The sequence below is a fragment of the Acartia tonsa genome, chromosome 10 (genome assembly GCF_053477335.1).
Source record: "Acartia tonsa isolate MP-2025a chromosome 10, ASM5347733v1, whole genome shotgun sequence".
Taxonomy (NCBI): Eukaryota; Metazoa; Arthropoda; class Copepoda; order Calanoida; family Acartiidae; genus Acartia; species Acartia tonsa.
Window position 1 is genome coordinate 23,024,534 of NC_137269.1, and position 23,859 is coordinate 23,048,392.

At 33.7% G+C, this 23,859-nt stretch overlaps 2 protein-coding genes across 2 annotated transcripts; one reads left to right on the forward strand and one right to left on the reverse strand.

Moving 5' to 3' along the window:
* Positions 1 to 2,680: 2,680 nt before the first annotated feature.
* LOC145329655 (alpha-(1,3)-fucosyltransferase C-like) lies at positions 2,681 to 10,875 on the forward strand. Its single transcript, XM_080173998.1, has 11 exons — positions 2,681 to 2,946; positions 3,634 to 3,764; positions 5,030 to 5,082; positions 5,666 to 5,774; positions 6,173 to 6,260; positions 6,865 to 6,944; positions 7,044 to 7,205; positions 8,499 to 8,551; positions 9,641 to 9,772; positions 10,138 to 10,167; positions 10,612 to 10,875. Exons 1-11 carry the CDS (start codon positions 2,813 to 2,815, stop codon positions 10,864 to 10,866), a joined length of 1,227 nt encoding a protein of 408 aa, XP_080030124.1. The 5' UTR covers positions 2,681 to 2,812; the 3' UTR covers positions 10,867 to 10,875.
* Positions 10,876 to 12,248: 1,373 nt separating this feature from the next.
* On the reverse strand, positions 12,249 to 15,243 carry LOC145329656 (uncharacterized). Its single transcript, XM_080173999.1, has 4 exons — positions 14,930 to 15,243; positions 14,462 to 14,619; positions 13,543 to 13,679; positions 12,249 to 13,204 (listed from the first exon to the last, which is right to left on the reverse strand). The coding sequence occupies exons 1-4, from the start codon at positions 15,144 to 15,146 to the stop codon at positions 12,553 to 12,555; spliced, it is 1,164 nt and encodes a 387-aa protein (XP_080030125.1). The 5' UTR covers positions 15,147 to 15,243; the 3' UTR covers positions 12,249 to 12,552.
* Between the last annotated feature and the right edge of the window lie 8,616 nt (positions 15,244 to 23,859).

Consider the following 23,859-nt stretch of genomic DNA (forward strand, 5'->3'; position numbering starts at 1 on the left):
AACACAAGCTGGTTTTTAGATTGGTGTGTGTAGCTTCTCTGAAAATACAACATGAGATAGCTATAAAAACCAGTGCTTCATAGAACTATAGAAAATTTTTAAAATGTCAAATCGGCCTAGTCCCTAGTTGATGAGATCTTTTGCTTCAACTGGATGGAAGGACTTTCTTTATATTTTAGGCCTCTAGGAGCACTTGATTGAAGGTTGTGTGGGAAGTAACCTTACACTTTCAATTCTAATAATTAAAGAAGGTGTAAAGAAGCATTTTTCTCGTATTCATTCGATTCCGGTGGATAGGAACCGGTTCTCATCCATACGAAAAAACTATGTCTAGCATCGTATTATATCCAGCTTTCTACGAATATAAAAATGTACAATCTAAAGATTAAAGCCAGTTTTTTAGCCCGTGCCTTCGGAACACAGTAATAGTGTCTGGCTGATTATGACGTAACAAAAAAAAATTAGCCAATGAGAGGCCGTTATTGACCAATGGTAAAATTTATAGTGGCCTCTCATTGGCTAATTTTTTTTGTTACGTCATAATCAGTCAGACACTATTACTGTGTTCGTGCCTTCGGCACCTCGGGGCTAAAAAACTGGTTTTATATTGGAGATGCGATCCCCAATTTTCAAATTCTTTGAACGTACGTATAAGACTTTTACAGAAATGCTTCGCATCCAGATTATCTATCTATGTTTGATATAAAGTTAACACTATATAAGAGTAGAATCTAAATATTTGATTGACGTGCCCCAGTAATTATCAAGTAAAACTCAGGCACAAGACACAATTACTTTAGCTAGGCCCGAGGCATTATTTGTATCCTTTTATGCATTCATAGGCCTACCTTTACCAATATAATACCATATATGGGTAACGCTAGCCTAATCATGGTAAATTGTATGTGATTCATTAATATTATATGTTTATTAAAAACATTATATTTATTGTTAAAGTAATCATGTAACCATTTAGTACAAGTATGTATGCCTACAACCATGCCTGATTTACGTCACAAGTTAACATACAGACATTTTATTAAACAGACAAACACTAAGATCCTTATTATAAGTTGATGTTATAGCATGCACCTCTTAAAATAAGTTAGTTATTTATTGACTCTCCTACCATCAAGTTCTTCTGGCTTTAAAAGGTAATGACTTAGTTGTTTGGCATGCATTGTAGTTTAAATTTAGGACCCTTAGTACTTAGCATGAATTGAGCTTAGGCCTTATGTTAGAACTCTAACACTTAGCACAATTCAATGCTTGGGACTTGGGGCACTTTTCTGTCCTACACTACTTATGATTTTAACACTTATCCTGTAAATATTTTCATACTCAACTTATTCACTTGTAATGTAAATACACTTTATAAACACATTTTCCTTCCTTAATACTTAATATACTTATATAATTCCGATCGAATATCAAAACCAACCATTTATTCTTAGATTAAAGCAATATAATACTTCGCGTGGGTCTTTTGTTGAGCTTCCACCAGCTCAACCAAATTCGTATTATACTTGTGGGAATAGAGGGATAAGCATTCTAAATAGACGAACCGACGATGAGAATGTCTATGTGTATTGCAGTAAAAAATAGGTTTTTAGTAGTACTCATAGAAGAGCGGTCTCCATACCATAATTTTGGACAAACGCCCCATTCGCACTACCAATATTTTGGTCTTCGTCTGTGATTTCTACTGGGAAGGTACCACCCCCAAATAATAATGAATCTTCCCCGGTCCGCTTAGAAGCTGTTTAGTCGTTAGCGTGACTCTTTGGTACAGACTAATAGACTTTACATAAGGATTATTAAAAATTCTATTAAAAAAAAATTCAAATAAAATAAATTTATAAAAAAAACAGCTGTAGAACATAGCTAAAAACCTGCCAACGTCAAATTCTAAAAGCACACCCTTATTTTTTTTAGTTTTAACTGTTTCAATGATCTTGATTATAACCAAAATACATCTTATCTATAAATCAAAATAAGCGTTTAATGAAAAACAAGAACTTGGCTTTGCATTTCTTATCCTTGTTCTATTTTATTGCACAGAGAAATATAATCCCCCCCCCCTCCTCTAATTTTCAAAAGATAACATTATTCCCCCACTTCTATAATTGTATCAAAAAAGCTCTGAATTTTGTTGGCGAAAATTGCTTAGTCATTGCGGGCGTAATACAATAAATGTTCAAAGCCATTTCAAATATTGTGGATGATTTCTTTCATTTTTCATTTTTCATTAAATATTGAGTTTTTTTTCAGCAAAAAATAATACAATTAGATTTTTCATCATATATATGAGACAATGAAGACAATGATGTTCAAAAAAGTGTACAGAAACTTATGATATCGAGGAAAGATGCAAGTCACTAGTAGATCTCAACTCCAGGGAGGGAGGGGAAATTAGGCTGTTTATTCACTAGTCCCTAAAGTTTTATAATAATGTTTTCTTATTCGTTAGATAAAAACTTTGGGGGACTTTATTTGAATTTTGATTGGTTGGTTTATTAAGTTTAGTGTCTAAACGTGTCAATTACTAATTGCAATCTACCAAAAAGTTAATATTTTGTATCTAAATTCATTAGGAATGTACAAAAATTTACTGACCATTGTCTTATCCCTTTAGATCCTTGTCTTAACTCTACTCTCAGAGAGTTTTTTTTTATAACCATCAGTTAGATCAGCATTTCTCGTCATGCTGCTTGAACAAGAGAATTACGTTGTAGCGCATTTTGGTCTGCATGACTAACCTTCAATTTATTAAAGCTATGTTAAAAATAAAATAATTAAAACAACGTTTAAAATGTTATTTTTAATGTTAAACATTTTGTTATGTACAAAGATAAGTTATAGTGATAGTTTGAAGCATGTTTTGTATTACACGAGCTTTTTTGAGGAGGAAGATTGGTCTTTTGGCTTTGGGAGACAACCATTTAGGTATCTTTTTGGTAGCATAGCTACTTTAAAATTATTTCATGCATTAAATTAGAAGATTATACGTAGCACACGCACCCTGACGTCGTAATTAATTTGATTTACTGTTCTCTGATTTTTTTTAGAATACAACCATGTATTTAAATTTTTACTTCATATTATGCACATCATTATTCATGTTTTAACAAGAACAATCATGTCATACTGTGCGAAAGCTGGAATATGATCAAATGAAAAATTGTCATTACACTACCAACACCAAAACGTTTCAGATTTTCTGTGCCAATAAAAAAATAGTATCAATAAACTGTATTTTGAACTGTAACTTTAAGTTGTCCTTGAAAGTGACAATACAATTAAACGAACAAGAATGACAAAATCCATTTATCCATTATTTTCTATGAGATCAAATATATAAAATAGAGCAATAGAACAAGGAACATTTTTTGTGGTTTTGGGGAATTATATTTTCTTTTATAATTTAATGGTGTTGTTATTAAAATCCTCATAAAACAAGTTATCCGGAAATACTCCCCTTCTCTCCACCCGCTGGTTAATAGCTGTGCATACCAATGCTGTAAATGCGTATAGGTCCACCAATTAGTGTCAAGTGATATCAAAACAAACATAACATACTCACAGAAAGACAGACACACATTATGCCTCTTTTTTATAATTATATATTTGTAGGAGTCATAATTGTGAAGTGGATAATTGTTATATAACCAACAACAAACAATATTTGGAGTCAGTGGCTGACTTCGATGCAATACTTTTCCATGTTTGGGACATGCCGAAATATAAATATCAATTACCACAAGGTCAGTACTTGCTGCAAAAAAGGAAACAGCCTAAAACCATTACAATACTGTTGTGATGCTTCAAAGAAGAACTTAATCGGTTCAGTAGTTATAGAAATCTTAAGCTAAAGACAAAAAAACTTACTACTTTATAGTTGTACTAGCACCTAGGAGCTCTGTAATCGTAGAAGTAAGGAAAGTAGAAAATAGCCTTAAACCAAACTTAAATACAAAATTAAATAGCCTAAAACCATTCCAGTACGTGATACTTGATAAAAGTAAGTACTCAATCAGTTCAGTAGTAATAGAAACTTAAGATAGGAAATACAAAAAAAACTTACTACTTTATAGTTGCACTAGATGCTGCGCTTCTAGCATAAATATTAGGGTGGGTCGGTTTTGGACATTTTTTTTCTGAGGCCAAAGCGGGGATCTGCAAATGATTTGTATGAGTATAATACACCTTTGGATGATTTAAAATTTATCTTAAGTCTTAAAACCGCTGACGACCAGACATTCAATTGTATAGCTATTTGTAAATGGGAGTCAAAAATTTATTGAATCAGAACTATGGCTTCATGGTGCTCCCAAGAAAGGCATTGAGGAGTAGAATCAGGAACTTTTGAACGTTTCAAAAAATCTCGTTCCTAGCCTGAGAAAAACTAAAAAACCTCTACAAATTGGACGATTCTCAATAAACCTTTAAAAAATGTGTTTTTTTAGTGATTTCTAAGGCTAGGAACGAGATATTTTGAAACGGACAAAAGTTCCTGATTCAGCTCCACAAGGCCTTTCCAGGGAGCACCATGAAGCCATAGTTCTGATTCAAAAAAATTTTGAATGTCGTCTTTGCATATTAATAAATAATCAAATATATTTTTTAGTGGTCGCGTTCTAAAACTCAATTTTTAAAAATTCGTTTTCGGTCAGAAATGTTTTTAAGGTTAATTTTATCTGTTGCATATCCCCTCTTTGTCTAATTCCGATATGAACCCGCCCTAATAAATATAGCCTAAAACCAAACTTAGACATAAAATTAAATAGCCCTAAGCAACCCAAATAAGAATCTTCCATAAAATTAAGAACTTAATCCATTTTATGACCAATAGGTATATTTTTTGAAAGTAAAGATCTTCATACAAACGGTCTCGGAGAAATAGATGGACGGACAAATAGAAAGACATACATCCTTTTACCTTTTATTGTAGATTACCACTATTTTTCTATAATCTAAAAATAAATAGAAAATCCTAATTCATTTTTTTTGATATTTAAATAATTTTTAGAAAGGCGATTAAACCAAACATATATTTTCTTTTCCCTGGAATCGCCTATACAGGTAAGCTATTTTCTCGTATTCATTCGAATCCGGTGGATAGGAACCGGTTCTCATCCATACGAAAAAACTATCGTATTATATCCAGCTTTCTACGAATATAAAAATGTACAATCATAAGATTAAAACCAGTTTTTTTAGCCGGTGCCTCGGGGCTAAAAAAAACTGGCTTTAATCTCATAATTGTACATTCTATATCCACGGAAAGCTGTTTATAATACGATGCAAGAAATAACTGTTTTTATTCTTGAAAAAATCATAATTTTCGGAGGGGGGTGGGCGAAATATTTCGATACATACACAATATAAATTGACTGAAGAAAATCAGGATAACAAAGTCAATATTGTCCAACAAAATAATATATTGCAAAGGCCAATAAAAGGATATAATACTTTGTAACCTTGTAATCTAACAGTGTAAGCCAACTTATTGCAGAACTTGTTTTTACACATTGTCCTCTGATAAAAGGAGGGATAATTTTACATCGTATCTAAAATTCTTTTGAGTACAAAACAAAAGAACGATTATACATATTTTTGGCTGCAATGTTTGGCAGCTGCAGCAGATTTTAAATATTCTGTTTAGGACGGTTTCAGTTTTTATTCCTATGAGAATTTCTTTAATTGGAGTATGACATATCGTCCAGATTCTAATCTTCCATTACCATATGGATTCATTCAAGAAAATAATGCACGTAAGTTTTTTTTTAAAACGAAGCTTTTCTGTAATGGTCCGTCCGTCTGTCCGTCAGTGAAAAGATTTAAATAGGTTAGAGTTGTCCTATCGCTTTTAAACCTTGCATGATGATTTCTATAAGCACTTTTAGTGTATCATTCAGCTATCTTTTTCTGAACTTTTTTAAATAGAGCTTATTCCTTAATTTTCTTTTTTGCCCTTAACTTTCCAGTTTTCTTAGCCTCGCGTGGCCGAAGGTATGGGCTAAGAAAACGGGTTTTCATCTTATGATATTACTTTCATATTGTGGAAAATTTGCCTGTAATACGATGCTGAAGAAGCGGTTCTAATCCAGCTGATATTAATCGGGTTTGAAGCTAAACTAGAAATATATCCTAATTTTCTCCCTGTTTTCAGCATATGAGTTTCCTCCCAGAGAAATAGAGTGGCAAGAGCCAAATTATTCAAATCTAACTATACTTACAGAAAAGAAAGGTTTAGTCAGGTATGATATCAATTGTGTTGTCTTTATATTATCTTTTTATATATTAATTAAGTGTCTTTAGATACCAAAGTTACTCTATAAGTATTCAATAAAGATTGGTTTAGTCAGAAGTTTTTGATTAGTTATAAGAATGGATGTAGAATATGTGGATAGTGTGAGAAATTCTCGCATACACTAAAAATATGCCACTTCTATATGGCTCATTTAACGTTACACGAAATACACCCCCATTACTCCATCCCCTCTTTTCCTAATGGGCGAACAAACTGGCCAATAAATGAAGACCAAAGTAGCAACCTAAAATAAAGAAAAAAAATTTCCTGTCATAATATCCACTTTTTATATCCATTGTAATAAATACAATAAAACAAAAAAAATTATGATGTTTAAAATGGACTTACGGATTTTATTATAAGGATTACTAACTACGCTTCCTAAAAAGTACCTTACTGATACAGGAATCCTCTTGCTAAGTTTTAAATCGATAGGACAATTTAAACATGCATAAATTAACAAAATATATATCTGTTACGAAGATACTGACCGACCTAATTATAGAAAACCTCGCTTTTATAAACTGTTACTATAGAATCTCTATTTTTAGTTGGGTGGTGTCAAAATGTAGCACAGCATCAAGAAGAGCTGAATATGTTGACAAACTGAAACAGTATATTACAATTGATCAGGAAAGAAAAAAAGATGATTTAGGGAGGGTAATTTGGGGGATAAAATTTTTAGTAGCAAAGCTGAATTTGAACATCTATAGAACATCTTTTATTTTATAGTTTGGAGCTTGTAATAATGAGAAATGTGACAGCCAATGTTATGATTCCCTCTGGGATAATTATAAATTCTATCTGGCATTTGAAAATTCAGATTGTAACCATTATGTTACTGAAAAGTTCTGGAATGCTCTTGCCAATGGAGTTGTACCAATTGTTTATGGTAAGTTTCTAAATTATCAACGATCAAAGGGATAAGACAATGGCCGATAAATTGATGTACATCCCTAATGATAACACACAAATTTATCACATCTTTAGATTACAATTAGTAGTGAAACGTCCCCAAAGTTTTTAAGCTAACGAATATGGAAACGTTACTATGAAACTTTGGGGACTGGAGTAATAAACAGCACAATGTCCCCTCCATCCCATGAAATATATTCTATAAGACTTGTGTGTCTGTTATATTGTAATTTTAATGCACTCAAAAACATTTACACCAAATAAAGAGAAAATTTTGATTCAGTCATGAGGATACAATATGTAGAAAAATATTAGATACTAACGGCTGCGCCCTTAGTATCTAAAGCTGTATTCATGATAGAAAGGAGGGGGTATATTTAGACAATGATGGAGGAAAATTAGGTTAAGTTAGGTTAGGTAATATTGAGTAGCCCTGCAAGGGGGGCCCTAACCTTGCAGGGCTACTCAATATTACCTAACCCCTGCAGGAGACCCTAACTCTGCAGGGCTACTCAATATTTTCTAATCCCTTCAGGAGAAGAATTAGGTTAGGTTAGGTAATATTGAGTAGCCCTGCAGGGCTACTCAATCTTAAACTAACCTAACTTAACCTAACCTAACCTAACCCAACCTAACCAGTTTTAAACTAACCTAAACCAACTAAACCTAATCTAACCCATTTTAACCTAACCTAACCCATCTTAACCTAACCTAACCTAACTTAACCTATTCTAACCCATCTTAACCTAACACTAGTAAAATGTAGGTTTTTTAGCCACAAAGATGAATACTCTGGAAATTCGAACTGATATCATTTATTTATACCTATATAGAGAGCCCCACGTCTTTATTTAAATTATAAGTGCATAGCCTAAAGAATAAATTGCATTTGAACATTGTCTAAAAACACCCAAAGACATAAATCTTAAGATAAATTAGCATAAAAGCATTCCGAGACCAATTTGTAGCTTCCCTAAAATGGAGAACTCAATCGGTCCAGTAGTTATTGAAAACTTAAGCTTCAGACAAAAAACCTTACTACTTTACAGTATTGGATATATATGTCTGTATGTATGTGTGTTTGTTTTATGCGCAGTAAGACCTTGATAAACACTTCAAAAATCTTCTAGGAAACTCGTCCCTCGCAGGTTTTAAGCTATTTGGCGACAGGGGAGGGCTATATCAAGATGAGTAATACTGTAATAGCTTCTAGAAAAGTGTAGGGATGAAGCTAGAATTATATCTAATGATTTTAGTTTTATTTCTTTAGGTGGTGCAGATTACTCACTCATAGCTCCACCTCATTCATACATAAACGCAAAGGTAAACTATACAAAAGATTTCATTTTTTGTCAGAATTGTCTTATCGATTTAAAATTTTGCATGTTAAGCAAATTTTTTGTCATAACTCCCACCTTAAGTTTAACCCTTAACAGTCGGGCCCCTTGCCGCACCTTAATCGGTCGGAGGGGGGGGGGGGCGTTCAACGCCCCCCCTATCATCTCAGTTCCTACTAGAGCTATAGGGCTAACATTTTGTTGTGCAAGTCCCATGTTTGATAATGAATTTCCTACCTTAAGTAAGTCAAAGTCAATTTTCGCTTCCTTCACCCTTTTATTTAACAACCTTTGTTTTTAGGTCCTTTTTTACTTAAAAATTTCAAACGGCTGTGATTTTCTTATTTTTTAATGTAAAAAAAAATTTTTTTGCAGAAAATGTTTATCTTTATTTAAATTTTATATTAGAAATATCAAAATATAATTCCAGCGGCCGCAGCTGTACTTGGCAGCTGCCAGCCACCGCCGTCGGCGGTCGGCAGGAAAACGGCGGCGGATCTTTATGTTTTAAATTTTAATATGTTATGTAAACATGTAAGAAAAACTTAAGTTTAAAATTTGAAGTCTCTAAGTCAAAAATTGCGGCCACAGGAGCCTTTTAAAGATTTCTGAAGACCTGGAGGATCAGGAACTGCAGGATCATACTTGGAACCTGAAATTGACTTGAACACCTGTAGTTAATATTAGGAGGTACTACTAGAGAATATTTTAATACTTTGGTAAGATTTTGCTCTTTACCTGGATAACCCTGCCAGGTTTGCTGGCATCCTGTGCCCGCCAGGATGAAGATATTCAAAAAATTCCAACTATCAGTTATGTGTCATACCCATACTTAAAAAGTCACGCAGTTTGGGCTCTTTATCTTTCACACACAGAAACGCTCCCTCCACCCCCCCCCCCCCCCCCCCGACCGTTAAGGGGATGTAGAACTTTGCCTTCTGAACCCTTCTCTTCTATGAATGTTTTCAACCTTGTTTTAACTAAAGCCACTTTACTTTTTTTATTTTGCGTTGTATTGTACGATGACAATTACGTCTAAATTGAAATCGAAACTAAAATTGTTGAAACCATTTAGGATTTTGCCACGCCAGAAAAGTTAGCAGAGTATATAAACTATTTGGATGAGTATGATGCCGAGTATAACAAGTATCACTGGTGGAGAATTAATTATACTGTTATTCACAACCGTACCTTTATCATTGGCCAGGTATGACTATGTCATTAGGGAGAAAGGACGTCTAAGCTTTTTGTTTGGAGGAGGGTTAAAAGTTAAAAATACAAAATAAACATTTTGGGTGTCCAAAACTTACCAGATTTTGAAAACTGTGGCCATTAAACCATGGTGCAAAGCAGGAATTTTTTTTGAGGGCGGGGGGGGGGGGGTGTTTACATCTTAACCGCCCTCACCCTTGTAGATTCTTGAACTTGGACATCCAACTTGTCTCTATGGTTTGGGGACCAAAGCATTTCCCCTACTCTCACTTTTTACACTGACAAACGACAAAATCTGGGAAAAGATGAAAAGCTTTGCTTTTATAAAATTACAATATCAATTAATGTTTTTTTTTTCAGGCAATGTGCAATTTATGTAAGAAAATTCAGGTAAATAAAAGTGTTTTTAAATTATAACAATTAGAAGCTGAGCAATATCAAAATGAAATCAATCTTATAGCAACAGAACGACAGTAGATAAACTTTGCAAAACAAATAAGAAAGTCTAAATTAACAATACATTAATTGGACCAATAGGAATACAGTGTAGGTGCAACCCGAACATATTATTGGTTATAAATGTACATCTTGGTGCGAAATGGCGGTTTTATATTAATCCATTTGATAAATCATCTATAAACAATTAGATTTCTTAGCATAAAGCTTTACCAGCGGAAATTATTTTATCCTAATATTTCATAGCATGCTTTAAGGGATTTAATTATATATGATTAAATATAAAAAAATCGTTTGTAAAATTTTTAAATTTTGACAGATTATTGAGATTAATTGATCATCATTTGTTAGCCACTAAAACATTAATATTTCTTTCAGGATCCCTCACTAGAGCCAATAGAACATTCCTCCCTATCTGATTGGTGGAAGTACGGGCAGTGCAGCCTACCTGCGACAACTGCTGATTGGTTCTGTGCTGAGACAACCATTGGGCTCTGGTTTCTAAACAGACAAAAGTTTACACACTCTGATTATGTTTATGCTTGTTTATCAACTGCTGTGATATTATTGTCAACTATTTGTCTCACTAGATTAGTTAAGATTGATATTTTTAATAAATTTTTTACTTGGTAACTTCTTATACATTACAAAAAAAATTCATTGTATTTCTTTTAAAAACCAAACTACTCAATATGTTTGTACTATAGACAATATAGACAGAAGAGTTCGATGATAGGCTAATTCAGTTAACATTTTAAAAAAAAAACATTTAATTTCATATTGGGGCCTACCTTATGTTATACAAATATTTTTTAAAAGCGAAGCTTTTCTATAATTAGGGTCGGTCCGTCCGTCCGTCCGTCACGGATAGCTTTTTTCGTTAAATTAGACATGTTAGAATTGTCCTATCGATTTCAAATTTTGCATGGTGATTCCTTTAGTAGTTAGGTACGATTTAGAAAGCGTAGCAACTCTATAATCATTACCAGAATGTCCGTACGTCCATTTTAAACATGTTGATTTTTTTTTACTTTTTTAAATAGCTTTTTTCGTTAATTTAGGCATGTTAGAATTGTCCTATTGATTTCAAATTTTGCATGGTGATTCCTGTAATAGTTAGGTACGAGTTAGAAAGCGTAGCAACTCTATAATCATTACCAGAATGTCCGTACGTCCATTTTAAACATGTTGATTTTTTTTACATTTTTAACAACAAATTTGTATGTGACCTAATTATCCGATTGGTCTGATTTTTGGTATACTGATTCCTGGGACAACAAAGTACAATATTATAAGCGAAGCAACTCTATAATCAAGTCCTAAAAATGTAAGTATGTCCATAATCATTATCCTGTATCAAGCAGTTTTTCAACAACTTTACTTACAATTTTGCTTTGACTCTTATACATTCGCATTCTGATTATTCAGTTCTGACATTATACAAGTCTTAATGTCCGTTTGTCCTACCGTTTCAGAGCTTCGCTTTTATGGATGTTGTCATCCTTGTTTCAAAAAGGGTTTATTTAAAAAATTTTAAACTTACGCACATTCTTGGTCTACTGGGTATTATAAATGTACATATTATTACTTGGATCTTACACCAGATTTTCATGTTCTCTAATAAAGTGAAACTTGCAGCGGGCTAAACTAACGATTCTCCCATCCCACCTCCATTACCTCATCCCATCCTTTCCAACTGGATGAACAAATTGACCAATAAACGAGTTACATGTTTCTCTCTTAGTGACGCAAACACAAGAACATTACTACACAAACGCTTGCAGTAGAGATAGTCTAAATAGCTTGCTATTGTGCATTTTTTGCGTTATTCATCTATTGCATCTATTTTCTAAGCTATGATATCTTCCTTTTTTCTGTATTACCGTTTATTGTTCAATGCGTAAAATTCTAAACTTAAATATTATTGTTCTTGTTATTTGCTACTTCTGGAAAAATTTGTCCTCGGTATTAATTACTATAGGATTAGTTTTAAATCTAAATTAACTATGGCACAATTATTATTAATTAATTTATTAGGTATTTAAATAAAGCAAGTTTAATACATAACATAAAACATTAATCATTACATTTTAATTGTAATTATTTGTTAATTTAATTTTAATTGTAATTGTAGGAGGTATAAGGTAGAAAATATTTCACAAGAAAAAGTGTTTAAGTAGCCCTTTACTTTGCGGCTACTTTTGTAGTAAAAATTTCTTTTGATTGCATTTAAATTTCTTTCTCCTTTTCTTTTATTTCAAAATTTTCTTATTTTAATGATACTGTTTTTCTTCTAAAACTTCAATTAAAACATTAATATCAATTATCAGAATCCAGGTCAGGCGAATTTGAGGCTGGTGGTGGGGATAGACCATTAGAAGATTTATTCAGCAGCATTTGATGAAATGGGGATATACCATCCTCTGATTTTGTAACCTGGGCGTCTGGGTGCCCTAAAAATGGATTTGGGAACTGAAAATGTGATGGTTTGACATTGGGTGAATCTGAAAGCTTTAATTCTGGTTCGTCTTGTTCTGCGGGCGAATCTGACCGCCCTGGAAAAGCTGGCGGCGACCTGGATAAGCCCGTCGGGCTTCTGGTTAATCCAGGTGGGGTTCTACACCTACCAGGTCCGTTAAAGAGCCCGGCAAGTCCACCCATTGAGGCATGTGGAGGCGAATGGTGGCGGAGAAAGTGTGGGCGAACAGACGGTGGACTTCCGCCTGGCTGGTGCTGCTGTCTGTGCTGTGGTAAAAGCGGCAGGGACGGCAGTAGGGACGCTGGTGGACCTCCAGTATGGAAAGGAAGGTGATGGGGTCCGCCGGAATTCGGTAAGTATGGCGGCAATGGGGTTATATGGGGAGAGGAGGAGGGTTGGTGTGGGTAGAGAGAATGGAGGGATGGTGGTATTTGTGTGTTGCTACCCTGAGAAGGTGGTAAAGGTATTCCCGCACCATTTGGTCCAAATAACCTAAATAAAATAATATGTAAATTATTTTAAACTTGAAATTTTTTAAAAGCAGAAGCTACGCCCATGGCATTCAATTGCTGTATTCGAAGATAAAGAGGTAATAGAAAAGTCTCCCTAACCTAGCTTAACTAACAATTAGAAATAAAATGTCATAAAACCATCCCATAACTTAAATAATGTCTACCAAAAAAGAAAAACTCAATTTTTAAAGTAATATCTATAAAAACAAATCCTAAAATGTTAAAATAAGATTTAGTTCCAATATGTTTATAATAGAACACTTTCCCCTTAAATTAAAGAAATTAAAGAGAATCTACGCTACTGAAAATGAAACTTACCAGAGTCTATCCCCCAGAACCATAGGTCTCGGGGCCAGTGACCCAAGGGAAGAGTAATATTGCTGGGCCAATAATTCCAGGTCATTTGTGTATTTTCTTTTCCACTTGGTTCGTCGGTTTTGAAACCATATCTTTATCTAAAATTAATATTTTTATTGCAACTTTTTTATATCGCGAAACAGATTGATAATAGTTATTCATCGCATCGTACTATAGACATCTTTCTGCGGGTATTAAAATAAAAAAATATAAGATTAAAAGTTAAAACCAGTTTTCCTTGTAGGGGGACAAAGTGTCTCAAAAATCAGCCATGTGACGTAATAAAAATGAGGGAGATAAGAGGAGAAGTGGGAAAGAAACCCCCTTTTAAAAGAGATGGATAATCCCTAACGTCACATGGCTGATTTTTGAGATACTTTGTTTCGCTGGCACCCTGGTGCCGAAAAGCCAGGGCTAACAAAATTGGTAACAAATATAGGAGTTTCATCATGAAATTCGTGGGAAATTGAGTGTAATACGATGCAAATCATGATTTTTAAGCATGGCTGAAAGCCAGTACTAATCTAGCGGATATCAATCGATTTCGAAGCCATGCTGGAAAAATTTATTTCTGTTTCGTTTGAGAATTTCTACAAAGAGATGAAAAAATAACCTTCCATGTAAATAATGTGACAAGATTAAATCAAATATAAATTAAGCTCACATTGTCCTTTCCCTCTCTGTGGGGTCTTTTAGATTTCAAATAAATAAAAATTCCTTTCAATAACTCATTATCAAGCACAGTAAGGACTTTCAGACAAAGGTCGTGCAATCAAAGTGAGGGTTGTCTGTATGTTACTTAATCTAACATGCAGTGGGCGTTAGAGTATCGCATCCCATTGCAAGCAGATAATGCTTTAGCTTCTCATGAAAGTCCTACCTGAGTTTCTGTTAGCTTCAGCTGTTTTGACAACTGGAGCCTTTTTGACACAGACAAATATTTGTTACGTTCAAATTCTTGCTCCAAGGCTTTGATTTGAGCGGCGGTAAAGGCGGTCCGTGGCCGCTTCTTGCGGTCATCTAGGCTCGACTCATCATCTGAAATATAAATCAATACTACATTGACTAAAAATGAAGACAAAATACATATCACTGCCTAGAGAGATATAGGAAAAGTTACCAATCACTAACTGAGGAAAAAAATAAATTTATAGATCATTTTGGTTGTGTGGCAACTTTAAAAACATGTCTTCTTTACAAATAACGAAATAACGAAAATGCTCATCGATTTATGATATATGAAAGTTTCTCCAATACCCTCGAATTAGACTTTAGCTTTGTCATAACTCAAAATGTATTTGGCTTGTTTTTGCTGCGATAATCAACTTTGATAAATTTTCTAAACTACCTGACTCTTCGCCTTCTTCTAACTGTTCATCTTTGATATGTGGAATATGTAAATCTTGAGCAGATTCAACATGATGATTATCATGTCCATGGTTGTGGATATCTGTTGTTGGCTCTGTTCTATCAACACCAAGCAAATTATCAATAGAAAATGGCTTTTTAATCATGGGTTCACACTGGCGCGCTATGGCTGTTTGACTGTCTCTACCTATGTTCATCCTGCCAGGATCAGTATCACTGATTAACTAATGACATTTTTAAATAACCTAACAACATTTGAGTGTTTAAAATGCGCGCAAAAACGACGGTCAGTCATTCTGACAAATATCTCCGCAGATTTTCCCCTATCTCCAGCCAATCATATGCGACATTCGCGCTTCCGCGCTATGTTGTTCCAATCCAATCAGAGAGCGCTATTTAATTGGGGAACTTTTGGCGGAGCCAATGGGAGGCGGGAAGCGGCGCAACGGAGGAAATTGTGATGAAACATGTTGAGCAGAGGAGATGACATGTGCCCAATCAATATATTTTACTAAATAATTGGGCCCTTAAAGTTTTCTTAAGATAAGTGGCTAGCTAGTTTAACTTCTGTTACACATAGTCAAATTACACACACGCACACACTCATACTTACACATACACAAACACACACACACACAAGCTAGAACAGACATTCATACACTCAAATATAAACACAAACACACTGAAACACTGCATATGAACGTAAAATGACATTAATTTAGCACCAAATTGGCCATTAAAATGTCATTTAAGCCACCAGACTCTTGGAAAAAATTTAATAGACACAAACTTTGATAAAAAGGTGTAAAATAAAGATAAATAGTTCTTAAAGTTTAAATAGTTCTATACCCAAAATGATTCTTTCTATTCGAAATGTTTAGTATTTATAATGCATAAAAAATATGTATATTCTGTTTGCAGAAAATAGTTTCCAGTATAGAATATAATTAGAACCGGTTCTCAGCCATACTGAAAAATCATGTTCTGACATTACTGACAGTTTCTACGAATATGAAAATAATAGAAGTCATAAACAAGAATTAATCTTATAATTTTTCTTTTAATATCCGCAGAAAGCTATCTAATGTCTATAATACGATGTGATAAACAACTATTATGGTATGAGAATCTAAACTCAATAGAACGGTTTAATCATGAACTATTGGATCAAAATAACTGTTAGTCAACTATGGATATAATTTTAGAAAAGCTTTGCTTTCAAAAAAAGCTTGTTTAAAGACAGGAAACTGATGATTTCCAATTAAAATTAAAAAAAAATGAGACTGTATTCCCAATTAGCGAATCCTAAAGTCATATTTCCCATTTCCCCAGTTTTGGTGTTTTTACAATCTAACATAATCAATATTATTTATGTTTTCTCTTCCTTTAACAATATCCTTTTATTCAATGCTTAATTTGCCCATACAGCAATTTATATACTACTAGCGGCTTTGGCCCTAGATGCCTATAATGGCACTTGGGACCTATGAGAAGCTACCCTGTTAAGGAGAACCCGATCGGTTCAGCAGTTAGCGAGATCCTTCGTTACAAACAAACAAACAATTAAACGAACAAACAAACAGACAGACATCGTTCTACTTTGTATTATAGATATAAAGATTAGCCCCAAACCTGCCCTGGACCAAGCTAAGCTTCCCTGCAAATAGTGCAGTAATCTGCCCAGTCTTTTAATCGGGGATAAGTCTCTGGACGATAAATTGATGTTCAGACATAATTATGATAAACAAAATCATTGTTTGAGAAAGGTTGTTAGAAAAGTTTGGACACTGCTAGTTTTTATCCCCCAATTAAAATTTAATAACAGTCCCCAAGGTTTTGAAGCCAATGAATGAAAGAATGTGTTTAAAAAACCCTTCCTCTCAAGGTTTACAAGATCGTGCACAATATTTAGCTATTTCATGAAGACACTTATGATGTCAAGGGGTAGGACATTGAAAAATGATTATTATATTGAACTGATAGGAATCTAACACCCAATTTTAGAACTTGCGACACGATAAACTCTTAGATAATCGTTTTTAATGTTTTCATAATTAATATTATTCATAATCTATGCAAGAAAAAAAAACACAAAAAAAATTTTTAAAAAAATGGTATCTAATGCAGTTCACGGTGCATGTTTCTGGTAAAAATTATCTGCAAAAATTTATTAACTTTAAAGCCTGTTAACGGCCAAACGGTGGAACAAAAAAAATTAGCCAATGGGAGGCCGTTATTGACCAATGGTAAAATTTATAGTGGCCTCTCATTGGCTAATTTTTTTGTTACGTCATACTGTGTTCATTTTTTTGCACCAATACTCACAGCATCCAGTTTTAGCGCTGAATTTTCACACTCATTGAATATGTTTTCTGCTAAAAATATGTAAGAAAAATTAATTAAAAATCAAGTAAAAAGGTTTCCAGTGTGGCTTCGAAACCGATTAATATCCGGTTTGAACCGGTTCTCAGCCATAACGAAAAACTCTGTATTAAAGTTAATTTTCCACGAATATTAAAAAATAAATCATAAGATTAAAACTAGTTTTCTTAGAACAAGCCTTTGGTCCCTTACGGCTAACAAAACAGGATTTTAACTTATTATTATACTATATTATTGTAGTTATGATATCTAAAGTATTTTCTGCTACTAATGGAAATTTTTTGTTAACTTTTTTTCTGTTTTGGCTGTCTAAAACAATTAACCAGGACTAGGCAGCCGCGCGTCAGCCGCGGATAAGCCTCAAAGTTAAGCCCGTTTGGATGCTTTGATTTCTCTAAAGAAGAGATTGCTATATTTGGAACAAGTTTAGACTTCCTATGATGGAATTTTAGAATTGTAAAAGGCTGATTTCCCTAAGGCTTACAGGCGGCTGAGGCGCGGCTGCTGAGACACCATGGAAACTGTCCCAATTTTGTATAACTTTTGCGGAGCATGTTCCAGTTACGTCATATTTTTCTTTCCCGAAAAAGGGAAGGGGGGAAGAAAATCTCTTCAAAAGAGATGGGGAAAACCCCCTTTTCTCCCATTTCTTTTTTCTTCCCCCCTTCCCTTTTTTTTCTTTCCCCCCTCCCTTTTTCGGGAAAGAAAAATATGACGTAACTGGAACTTGTTCCGCAAAAGTTATACAAAATTGGGACAGTTTCCATGGTGTCGGCTGCTGAGCTCTGCAATTCACAATTAGAGAGATTAATATCCACCTCCTTTGACTTAGAGATTTCATCTAGAGAAACCAAGAACCAGATTTTAAGTAAAGATATTTGATTTTATCTGCTCTACTTTTGTACATTGAAAAATAAATGTGTGCAAGTAGAGTAATGGACAAATAGGTTATTGACAACAATAACGTAAACTATTAATATTTTGTCTAAATCTAGGCCTGCTTCTTCTCAAAATATTTGCTACAATTGCTGCTAGTTTAATGTTAGTCGACCTAGAACCCCCCCTTCCCCCCCTATATTAAAAACTTTGCTAATATAGGTCTTTTTTAGGAACTAACCCTGTAGGAATATCTAATCTGATGAGTCAATAACCAGATCAGACCTAACCTAAACTAATATTGAGCAAAGGTTGCAATTTCCATAAATGAAGAAGCACCCAAATGAATCAAGTATTAAGAATATTCAAACAGTACAAAGTTAATTATATGCTCAATTAATATGAAAATAGATGCAAATCTCATACAGCAGCCGAGAAAATAAACTCTTCTTAGAAAGTCAATCAAGAGGAGAGGGGATGGGGTATAAGTGGTGGATAGGGGATATCGTTATTTTAGCCAGCTACGAGTTTCACTTCATTAGAGTACATGAAAATCTATTGTTACATCTCAGTAATAATATATAGATTTTGTTTAACGACTATTGGATCGACAAAGTATGTTGTAACGTGGATGTATAACAGACCGAACGAATGAGTATTTATTTATAATTATATAGTAACTTCGCTTCTTCAAAACTAACAGATAAGGGAAAGGGGGAATTAAGAGTCAACCATCTATTAAGGGGATTTGTCACATAGTCTCTGCAATTGTGTACGAAATTTATTTGTGTAAGAACTTTTTGTCAGGGATATTGCACACGGAGAAAAACATGGTGCCCCCAACTTTTATTTGTCTCAAAACTTATATTGTTTAACTTGTAAAAGACCCTAGCAAAAATATTTTATGTTATCCGTTTCTATTAACTCAATTTAGGTTTCGTGAATTTTATTTTTATATGTGATTGATACGTACAAACTTACAAAGTCATATTATTGCATTGATATCATTTTTTTTTATAAATAGGTGCTTTAATAATGAGTATATTTTTATTTTTGATTAATAACAGTTATCAAACAAATAGAATACAAGAGCAATAAGATAATTAATATAAATTAATATAATAATTAAGACTTTATTAAGGTTGCGTGATTTTTATAAAAAAAATGACATTTTTTGGCGCTTTTACACAAAATACCTTGTTTAGCACTGAGAACCCTTTACCTTATTTTCAATTTATTTCAAAATAGTTTTCATTTTTGTATTGCATTATATTAAACTTTATCATTCAGGGGGGGGGGGGGCGGGGGGGGCATAAAACGCCCAACGCCTTGAGTTTTTTCTATCTCATTTTCTGTGTGTGAAAGATAGAGGGCTATAACTAAGTTACTTTATAAATAGGTGTATGACACATAACTGGGAGTTGGATTTTTTAAAATTTTTCCATCCATGTTACCAAAATACTAAAATATCCTATAGTAGTACATCCAAATATGAAAGTATGGTCCTGCAGGGCCTGATCCTGTCTCCAGAAATCTTCAGATGGTTCCTGTGACAGTAATTTTTTAACTTAGAGGCTTTAAACTTCAAACTTTTCCATCATGTCTATATGACATATTTAGATTTAATAAAAATAAGGGATTGCTTTGTATCAGTACTTAACGCACACACGCATACGTAGCTACTCTATAACTAGGGTTTGATGAATGTTTCAATTGGTGTTACAATAACATCCTTATATAAAATTAAGAGGATTTTAAAGTCGTTTGTCCTACTGTTTAGAGCTTTGCTTTTATGGATATTGCCATCCTTGTTTTCAACATTTACATAATACTACTTTAATATGTTTATCTAATACATCTTATCATAAAAGTTTGCGGCTGAAAAAAAGATACAGGATTATCATATCTTTTGTAGGCGAAGTTAAAAACAATCAGACAATTTATTAATGAATAAATATCCACAAGACCTGACTATCCCTGCTGTACTGACATTGTAATGACGCTCTGAACTATTGTTCCTGATTATGAAAAAGCTTCACTTGAAAATGGTGTAAATAAGGCCTCACATGTTTTAGTTGGTAAATTACTGAAAACTTTTAAGTGTCTGGTTAATTTAAAAATGTTTCTTTCCCACAAGTGGCTGGTTAGACACTGATAATTCCCCACCTTACAGAGCTTATACCTGCGGTGCCTTAACCCTGCTGGGCTACCAGGTACCCCTTATAAACTAAGAATCAAACGATAAACTATCCTCTTCCCCTTATTTTTAATTTATTTCATGATAAAAAAGTTGGTGGTTGGGAGGGGTGGGGGTACAGTGCTCTCGAGGGTACTTCATTTAAGCGCCCAAAAAATAAAGGAGATGGGGGGGGGGGGGTATAGTGTTCTTGAGGATACTTTAGGTAAGCGCCCAAAAACAAGATGGTTGCTATGTATTTTTAAAAATACCACAAATTTTTTTTATTTTAAAAATTTCGGAAAAATTGCTTAAATCTTTGCATAACCAATAGGAATATTTCCCAAAAAGCAGAGCATGTTACCAAAACTTTTATTACCAGACAGACATCATTTTACTATTTTATTTTTTAATGAGTAAAATCTAGAAAAACTGTAAATAAATAAAAACAAAAAAATTAAAAAAAAGGTTTTGTTTGATCTTGGTGAATTTCATAAACAATTCAGTTTTATGCAAATTCAAAAAAATTCTATAATTGTCTTAATTTCAAAAGAACTGTATGTTTTAGGACAATTTGATTATCATATTTAATCCTTCAAAAAAGTTTGAAAATGCAAACCTTCTCTAAAATGTTCACAAAATATGCTAGCTGTCTATTATCTATTTGATTATAGTTACTCTAATTGCACATTAAGCTGCAAAGCTGCGATTGCGGCTGAGGGTGGCTTCGGTTCATGGTGACTAAGCGGGCAGCAGCTAAAAGTGGCTGCGTCACAGAGTGTTAGGCTGATGACTATAAGTGTGGCTGAATTATGATTTTTTAGATGCGGCTGAGAGTGGCTGTGGCTGGGGCCAAAATAATTTATGTAACAGCTATGCATAATATATGTATAAAAAAAATATGTTAATTTTCTTTTTATTTGGTTTGTGAAATAAAGTAATTACTTGAAAGAATAGGCAATATTTAATGAGTGGAGCATCTCTATATCAGCTAACCAATAACAAAATTAATTCGGAAAAAAATCACGAAACCTATACGTGTTTTTCAGCTGTCGTTGGGGGGCAACACATCGTAAAATTGACGACCTCTCCTTTTGCCCCCCAAATATTATTTTATATTTATTTCGCTTGTTGGTTATACCTTATACCTGTCTCTATATAATGAGTGGAGCATCTCTATATACCAATTCTTACTTTTTTCTTTATTAAGGTCGACCAGTCCTTAACGGAAAACTAAAATCGTCCATTTTTAATGATATTTTTTGGTTCCATTGGAATTCAGTCCACACGGGATTCAACCCAACGGGATTCAGCCCACACGGGACTCAACCCACGGAATTCAGTCCATACGGGACTCAACCCACAGAATTCAGTCCATACGGGACTAAACCCACGAAATTCAGTCCATACGGGACTCAACCCACGGAATTCAGTCCATATGGGACTCAACCCACGGAATTCAGTCCATATGGGACTCAACCCACGGAATTCAGTCCATACGGGACTCAACCCACAGAATTCAGTCCATACGGGACTCAACCCATGGAATTCAGTCCATATGGGACTCAACCCACGGAATTCAGTCCATATGGGACTCAACCCACGGAATTCAGTCCATACGGGACTCAACCCACGGAATTCAGTCCATACGGTTTCACGGGATTCAACCCAATATATATATAAAATTACCAGTTTTAAAAAAATAATTTGAGAACTAAATTTTTAGAATTTTTTTTTTTTAAGTTTTGAAAATTTTAGTTCATGCTTAACTGCATAATGTTAATTATTGATTTATTTGTTACTTAACATTTTTTTATGTTTGTAAGTCTGTCAATCTCATTTGATGAGCTTCACTTTTATGGATCTTGTTATCATTGTTAGTAGCGAAGCTACTCTATAATTCGAAATGTCCGTCCGTCTGAGACAAAGTGGGGGAAACGTGATTTTCTCGGCTCCTATAAAAGATAGACAGCTAAAATTTTTAGTGAAGATTCTTATAACATATGCCCGTCTAATCTATACATTGTTTTGTCCAACCGTCTGTCATTTGGGGTGCTAGATCGATTCCTACATTTTCATGTTTTTCTGATTTTCTCAACTCCTTTTTAAAATAATGCGCTGAAATTTTCAGGGATTGCTTAAATTTACATTTTACATATTTTCTTTAAGTTTTATTACGATTTTTTATTAATAGGGGTGCTAGATCGATTCCTAGATTTTTAGGTTTTCTATTGTTTTCTCAATTCCTATTCAAAATTTACGGCTGAAATTATCAGGGATTGAATATGCTAATAGTCTCCATATTTTCATAAAGTTTCATTAAGATTTGTTTATATATTGTGCTGCTAGATCGATTCCTAGATTTTTAATTTTTCGTGATTTAAAGGTTGCGTGATTTTGAAGTTTTCGTCATTTCCCTATTTCATCAAATATACAGGATGACACTGGTATATGGTAAATATATTCATAATATACATTCATAATTTCTGAGCTTCGCTACTTATGGATGCTGTCATCCTTGTTTTATTATGAATCCTATTTTGCCAATCCCCCTTTAAACTAACCCTTTTTACTTCCCTTCAATGCATTTCTTTCGCTTCATTTGATGATAAAAGGGAAAAAAGCAGCTTTAGAACTTGCCTTGAATTTAAAATTTAATTCATCGAATAATCAATAGATGCTTTAAATGTTCATGGAGAAAATCATTAAACTAATTTGAATTAGCGGCTACGCCCCCTAGAGGTCTCTAGGGGCACTTGAGGTTTTGGGTGGTTGAATTTTAAATTACTCCCCAAATTAGTTATAAACCTTTCCTGGATCTATGAGAAGCTATAAATGGAAAACCAGTTCGGTTCAGCGGTTAGCGAGATCCTTCGGTAAAGACAGACAGACGCAGATAGTGTTACTTTTATATAATGATGGATGTTTATCCTCTTGCATCCTAAGCACCGATTTACGTAGTCATCATCATTGCAAATACGCACAAGAATTAACAAATATTTATATACCTTAGCTGGAGTTAGCAGATATACATACAGCCAGACGGACAGACAGATAGATAGATAGATAGCCACTACAAATACTGGTCCTTAGTAGACACACACACACTTACACACACACATACATATACACATCCAAACACACACATACAAATATTAATATAATATACACATGTACTGTCCAGGAAGTCATGTATATCGACAGAATATTTCTAACAACAGCTAAATCTAAAAAAATAAAAAAAATCGATCAAGCAAAGAAAATTTTGAGGCTTTGGGCAATTTTAAGGTTTAAAGGGTAAAACTTTAAGCAATATGATAGAAGTAGCTTAAAAACAAGCTGCCCAGTGCATGAAAAGAATAATTTTATCAAAGGGCTTAATTCTAAATAATAGGTTTCTCCCCTAAACTTTTATTATATATTAATAAATAAACAACATATAAAGAAAATATTTTCCAGTATGGCTTCAAAATCTA

Coding starts and splice junctions, on each gene's coding strand:
- LOC145329655 (XM_080173998.1), top strand. CDS start 2,813: ATGTTATTTTTAATGTTAAACATTTTGTTATGTACAAAGATAAGTTAT. Junction 2,947..3,633: donor TTTGGGAGACAACCATTTAG/GTATCTTTTTGG, acceptor ATATATTTGTAG/GAGTCATAATTGTGAAGTGG. Junction 7,206..8,498: donor AGTTGTACCAATTGTTTATG/GTAAGTTTCTAA, acceptor TTATTTCTTTAG/GTGGTGCAGATTACTCACTC.
- LOC145329656 (XM_080173999.1), bottom strand. CDS start 15,146: ATGAACATAGGTAGAGACAGTCAAACAGCCATAGCGCGCCAGTGTGAA. Junction 14,620..14,929: donor AGAAGAAGGCGAAGAGTCAG/GTAGTTTAGAAA, acceptor TTTATATTTCAG/ATGATGAGTCGAGCCTAGAT. Junction 13,205..13,542: donor GTTCTGGGGGATAGACTCTG/GTAAGTTTCATT, acceptor TATTTTATTTAG/GTTATTTGGACCAAATGGTG.